Raw genomic sequence first — 7,500 nt, forward strand, 5'->3', positions numbered from 1 at the left:
AAAATTTTCAGAAACTACATCATTGAACTTATTACAAAGTTTTAATTATTTTGAAGATGAATTTAGCAGAAATAGAATTAAAAAAAAAAAAAGACATTAAATAAAATAATAGTGTATATTATTTTACATTGTGATCATTCATATTCATTTTAATTCTTCCTATCTTTTCTTTTCATGAATTTCTCATTTCTCTCATATGTCTGCATTTATTAAACAATGTGTATCTCTTGAAATAATCGATGTATCGGATGTCACCTGATCTCTAACATACATATTTGATATATTTTTAACATTATTTCCAGGGAGTTTTATTTCATATTTCTTCTTCTCTTTTTCTTCATTATACTGGAATAAATTGTAATCTGACCAGTTGTGGAAATATAGAAAAGATATACAAATTCCATATACAATAAGAGAATGTGTGAGTGTATAAAGGTTTATGTGTTGGTTAGGTGTGTTGAAATATGCATCTGATTATGTGTATTGTGTCTGTGGATGGTCCTTTTGAAACATCACATATTTCCTCAGTCTTCTACAGCAGTAACTATTGTGCTGCCAGCTCTTTTCCTACCACTTTCACTTTTTATCTTATACATACATATATATAAGATATATGTATACACGCACACACACACACACTTCCTGGTCTATACACACACATATATATATATTATCCAGCTTTGTCTTTTTCACTGCTCCTTTCAAGATGCTCAGAATTGTAGCACATAGAAGCGTGCTGTTCTTAGCTGATTAATATGAATAAATTTATTTGTACATGTATGCAAGTGTGTGTGTGTGTTTCAAGTTGTGGAATCAATGTAAATTCTCTAAGTAGTAAACTCTTAAATATCTCTATTTAGAATATGAATTCCCCTTTGTTAATATTAACCATATTCTTTATTCTATGTACATACTAGTATGTATGTGTATATACATGCCTATATCTATATGCAAACATGTTAGTGTATGTGTGTATGATATAACATATAGATATGTATGTGTGTGTATGTATATATACATACATACATGCACTCACGCATACATAATTTGAAACGTCAAATGCAGTGGTTGTTTTGATAAATTTTATAATTTTAGTTCTCCATTTGTTTCTGCAAATTATGTTTTAATTTGAATAAGTAAGTTAATTGCTATGCTTTGCATTCGTAGCTTGCTGGACACTTTTCTCACAGCATCTCATCATACTTTCCGATTTTTCTCCTTTTTACCGAACAGCTTCCAAATTCATGCGATTGTATTTAATTATTTAATTCGGTATATTTAATTAATTAATTGGATTTACTCAGAAAAGCAAAAAAAAAAAAAAAAAAAAAGAAGAAAGAAATGGAAATTACTGGAAATTGAAAAGAAAATATTTTTCTTAAATAATAAACTGTACTTATCAATTATGCCATGGTAGTGAAATAAAATCCACTCTACCCCCATAGAACGCTGGTCAGTTTCAGGTAGCTCCCACTGCTGCCTTTGACACTTCTGAGAAGGATTGAATGCTTGTTTGTTATAAGACCTCAATAGAACACTTGTGAATTTTACAATGCTGCCACTTAAGGTTTTCTAGCAGCTTGAGAATCCTTTACATGGTATTAATAATAATAATAATTTCAAATTTTGGCACAAGGCCAGAAATTTGGGGGGGAAGAAGATAAATTAATTACATTGACTCCCAGGGCTCAACTGGTACTTATTTTATTGGCCCTGGAAAGACAAAAGGCAAAGCCAACATCAGCAGAGTTTGAACTCAGAACATGAAGATAGAGGGAATTATGCAAAGCATTTTACCTGGTACACCATCTCACTGCCTTAATAATAATAATAATAATAATAGTAATAATAATCCTTTCTTCTAAAGGCACAACGCCTGAAATTTTGTGGGGAGGCGACTAGTTAGGGGAGGTGGGGATGTGTCAGTTACATTGACCCCAGTGTTTCACTGGTACTTAATTTATCAACACCAAAGGGATGAAAGCCTAAGTCAACCTTGGCAGAATTTGAACTCAGAATGTAGCGACAGGTGAAATATCACTAAGCATTTGATCCAGCACACTAACGATTCTGCCAGCTCGCTGCCTTAATAACAATGATGATGAACTTACCTTATACTTTCCTGATTGTTCTGGTCATGCCAAGGGGACAAACCTTTTCTAACAGTTCTACTGGGCACTCTATTCCAATTTCCTTGATATTCCTCTTGATGCCATTTTATTATCATTGGTGGCGAGCTAGCAGAATCGTTAACACACTGGATGAGATCCTTAGCGGTATTTCACCGTCGCTACATTTCAAGTTCAAATTCCACCAAGGTCAGCTTTACCTTTCATCCTTTCAGGGTCGATAAAATAAGTACCAGTGAAACACTGGGGTCAATGTAATTGACACGTCCCCACCTCCCCTAAGCTGCCCTTGGGGCAAAAAGTTTGAAATTATTATTATTATCAAGGTAGCAAACTAGCAGAATTATTAGCATGCTTGACAAAAGGCTTAGTGGCATTTCATCCGTTTTTATGTTCTGGGTCCAAATTCGACTGAGGTCAACTTCGCCTTTCATCCTTTCTGTATCAATAAAATAAGTACCAGTGAAACACTGGGGTCAATGTAATTGACACATCCCCACCTCCCCTAAGCTGCCCTTGGGGCAAAAGTTTGAAATTATTATTATTATCAAGGTAGCAAACTAGCAGAATTATTAGTATGCTTGACAAAAGGCTTAGCGGCATTTCATCCGTTTTTATGTTCTGGGTCCAAATTCGACTGAGGTCAACTTCGCCTTTCATCCTTTCTGCGTCAATAAAATAAGTACCAGTTGAACACTGGGATCGATGTAACTGACTTAACTCCCTCCCCCGAACTTGCTGGCCTTGTGCCAAAATTTGAAACCATTTTTATCATTATTATCAAATTGCTATTATTCCCAATTTTTAATATTTCGTTTTCTTTCTCTTTCAGAAACTTATAATCCATGATGGATCCTAGTGACCATCCCTCCCCAAGTCACAATTTCTTTGATCCTGCCAGTATTTTAAGTAAGTTCTCTTTATATATACATTTATAATTAATTAATTACATGTGTGCATATTTTATTTATAAATATATATATATATTTTATAATTTTTATGTAAACTTCTGGTTTCAATGGTCTTATTTTCTTAGAATGAATCGGGTTTCAGTTTAGTGGGAAATGTGTTTTTATATAAAATTTTCCTCATAGAATTTAGAGTATATCATTACAGTTCAAAAGTGGTTTAAATTGGTTTGTCATGTGAAAGAGGAAAAACTTAATGCTTTAAACAGTGTCCTTCATCAATGTTGTTGTTGTTGTTGTTGTTGGTGGTGGTGGTGGTGGTGGTGGTGTAATTAGCAACAATGGTAATTAGTCCCATTTCAGTCTTGATCAAGTGGACCTATGATCAAAAGCATTCCAACTTTGACCATCCCATCTCTTTCCTACGTGTAGCAAACTCAAAATCAGGGCTGGTTTTTACCCAATGTTTCCTTTCCCAAGGCAGTAACATGTGATTGAAGGGTATTTAGCTGCTATTTCCAGCAGGTCAGAAAACATGGAGCAGTAGTCATGGTCAAACTGCAGCCTGCATGACTTTCTGAATGGTACACCTTTGTTAGAAGTTAACTTGAATTGTTTTAGCAGTGCATCACACCTAACGATGAGCTGTGTCTTATGTGGCCCACTTCTCACAAAAGGTTGCTCATGTGTAAGGCAGAGGATCCCTCATTCATTTATCAAAGTACATTATTTTCTCATAAAGCCCCCTCCTCCCATCTTCTTGTAATATCTTTATATTCCTACCTAGAATTAATATAATAAGACTGCTTAAGGTGACAAGTGTGGAGGCGCAATGGCCCAGTGGTTAGGGCAGCGGACTCGCAGTCAGAGGATCGTGGTTTCGATTCCCAGACCGGGCGTTGTGAGTGTTTATTGAGCAAAAACACCTAAAGCTCCACGAGGCTCTGGCACGGGGTGGGGGCGACCCCTATTGTACTCTTTCGCCCCCAACTTTCTCTCACTCTTTCTTGAGTAACGCTGTGATGGACTGGCGTCTTATCTGGCTGGGGGGAACACATACGCCATAGAAACCGGGAAACTGGGCCCATGATCCTGGCTAGGCTTTGAAAGGGCGCATAAATGAATAATAAGGGGACAAGCTGATGTAACCATTATCATGCCATGTGATTTATTTTTGCCCACTGAGTGGACTGGAACGATGTGAAATGAAGTGTTTTGCTCAAGAACACAACTCAGTCCAGGAATGGAAACCGTAATCTCATAATCATGAGTGCAACACCCTAACCATTAACCCACATTACTCCATACACACACACACACACAATCATTCATGGTGGTGGTGGTGGTGGTGGAAGAATATACGCAGACAGTCGAGTAAGAATCTTAGTGCAAAGCACAATAACATTCAAAAATATGTTGTTAGTTTGTGACATCAAACTCTGATTTGTTTCTCTTTCACTTTCTCTTTCATATCTGTCTCTCCAACTCTCCCTTCCTCTTACACACTATCTTTCTCACTTATCTCTCCCAGACAACGTGCGTACGTGTGTGTGTGTGTGTGTGTAGATATATATTTGTCATGTGCCTGCTCAGCTGAATATTGATTAGTTATTGCTTATTCAAAACAACAATCTTTTTTTTTTTTTTTTTTTTGAAGTTTTTGCACATTGAAACAGTTATAAACATTGGCGACAGAAAGGTTTACCAAAAATAATATTCTAATGTTCAAGTGTGTGTATATATATATATATATATATATATATATATACATGTATTCTTTTATTTATTTCAGTCATTTGACTGCGGTCAAGCACTGCATTTTATCAAACAAAATCAACCCCACGACTTATTCTTTGTAAACCTAGTACTTATTCTATTGGATCCTTTTGCCAAACCGCTAAGTTATGGGGACATAAACATACCAATATCTGTTGTTAAGCGACAGTGGGTTATAAACACACACATACATACATACATACATACATACATACATACATATATATATATATATACAATGGGCTTCTCTCAGCTTCCATCTACCAAATCCACTCACAAGACTTTGGTCAGCCCAAGGCTACATCAGCTTAAAAAAAAGGAAGTACAGGGGTTGATTCATTCGACTAAAAATTCTTCAAGATTTTTTTCCCCCCCTCTGAAGAAGTAAATTGCCTGAAATGACAAAATTTATATCTCCACTGTTGCATATAAATTTATCCAGATTAATTTACTGCCACTTTTGAAGCAACTAAGTCAATAATTCTGAAGAAATTTGACATTTAGTTAGACTGCATGAGACACAATTTCAAACCTAACGTGTATAGCATTTGTAAAAATGGTGACTTTTCACATTAAAAACCTTGAAAATTACCTCTTCTAACAAGTGTAGAATCTGCATTTGTGAAATAGTAAAATATTTAAGCATGTTTGGCTGCAACAAAATGGAAAATTCTCAAAGAGATCTGACAGTTTCTGAGTTGATTCCAACTCACAAAGTGTCAAATATCTTGAAAATCATTAATTTTGTTTTATCCAAACATGCTTAGATATTTCACTCATACAGGTTATTATGTTTATCCATCTCAGAAGGATAAAAAGCAAAGTTGAACTCAACCTTCAACTGGATTTGAACTCATTCTACAAATTCTGCCATTTCACTGATTTTGTGTGTATGTATGTGTGTGTGTGTGTGTGTGTGTGTGTGTGTGATACAAGTGAAGTTGATTTGTTTCCTGTCTTCCATGAAAAACATGTCTGGTCATGGAGAGATATTACCCTGCCTAGAGACAGTAAAGACTGGTGACGAGAAGAGCATCCTGCCATAGAAAAGGTGCTTCAGCAGATTTTGTCTAACCCATGGAAGCATGGAACAGTGGATGTTAAATGACAATGATGATGATGTTGATGGTTATAATTTGTTATGTGATGTTTTTTGCTCTATGGAGAAAATATTAAATTGTGATGTTTATATTCTTTTTCCTCTAACTCTACTAATGACACAAAGTTGTTCCATTCAAAAAAATTAAACCTTAAACCTTTAGCATTTAAACTGGCCATATCCAGCCCTAATATTGTACATTTCAAACCAGCCAGATCGCACTTCTCACACCTACCCTACAATGTCATTCTAAAAATAAACAATCACATTACCAAAACCACATTGGGTGTTCCAACCCTGAGCCATAGCATCTTCCCATTGATCAGTCTGCAGACATGACCAAATCACTGCTCATATCTCCTCTTCACTACCAGCTTAACCTCTCTCTCTCTCTCTGTCTCTCTCTTGCTCTGTAAACAGCAAGAGGCTCTTCCTGCCGCCTCTCCTATCATGCACACAGCCAGCCTTTGTTCTATCACATTATGACTCTAAATAAGAACAAATCTCAAATATTTTCAGTCCCACATTCTTGTAACATTCTAACATGCCCATGTTTGTTTGTTTTTCTTTTTTTTTCTATGTATTATTATTTTTTTTTTTTTTCTCCAAAATCTGATCCCTTTCTGTCATCCCCAATCCACTATCAACCATTTTGAATCAATATGCTGAGCCATTTTTACCATTCTTTACTGTTGTACAAAAAAACCCTATTTTCTTCCAGTGTATGTTTTTATTTACTTATTTTTTTATTTTTTTAATCTTCTATCTCCTCAATCTTTCACAGCTCCTGTTAATCCCCTATATTCCATTTAATGTGATACTAACACTAGAAAGGTTCTGATTAAAGTTCTCTGTGTATGTGTGTGTGTGTGTGTGTGCATACATGCATACCTGTGTATATATGTGTGTGTTTAGGTATATTTTCCCACTTTTTATCTCGATTCATCTCTCAACATTCTCATTTAACTTTCTCTTGCATCCTCTGTTTATCTCCTTCTCGTTTCCCCTAATTCCTTCTCTCCCCTCTTTTTGTCTCTCTCTTTCTCCTTTGTTTCACATATCTCTTTTCCCTCCCTACCATTGTCTTTCATTACCAGGTGACTGTGGAGAGGAGGAGGTGGTGGTGGTGGTGAGAGGAAGTAATTTCTCTTCCCACCCCACCCCTACCCTTCCTCTGTCAATCCTTCATGCAAATCCTCTCCTCATTGACACAGACACAAAGGAATTATTCCCTTAATTTACAAACTTCCTTGTTTTCCCCTTCAGTATCTCCTCATTGATTACAACCTGACAAATTGCTAGACCAATGTGAGGGGAAACCTCTACAATGTTGTTTGATCTGCTAGAAATAACAGCTAAATTTCCTTCATATCACAGCACTGTCTCAAAAAGAAAGGGAAAGGAACATCAGATAAACGAGTCCGAGGTACACTATCCCCAAATATTGGTACAGCACCAACTTTTCTGACATTGATGGTCCAGAACTTATAATCAACACTAATTTACAAATAAGAACTTCAAATTTCTGTGGCTGCTAGATTAGTTTACCTTGCACAATATTGTATTAACCCTTTCGTTACCAACCTGG

At 35.9% G+C, this 7,500-nt stretch overlaps 1 protein-coding gene across 1 annotated transcript in view; it reads left to right on the forward strand.

Annotated features, from left to right (window-relative positions):
- LOC106872674 (bromodomain adjacent to zinc finger domain protein 2B) overlaps window positions 1-7,500 on the forward strand; it is a 268,130-nt gene that overhangs the window by 119,391 nt on the left and 141,239 nt on the right. Inside the window, exon 3 of the mRNA XM_052974123.1 lies at window positions 2,962-3,038. Within this exon, the coding sequence (XP_052830083.1) occupies window positions 2,975-3,038 (64 nt within the window). The 5' untranslated portion in view covers window positions 2,962-2,974. The remainder of the gene's footprint in view (window positions 1-2,961; window positions 3,039-7,500) is intronic.

This window comes from Octopus bimaculoides, chromosome 17 (genome assembly GCF_001194135.2).
Source record: "Octopus bimaculoides isolate UCB-OBI-ISO-001 chromosome 17, ASM119413v2, whole genome shotgun sequence".
NCBI lineage: Eukaryota > Metazoa > Mollusca > Cephalopoda > Octopoda > Octopodidae > Octopus > Octopus bimaculoides.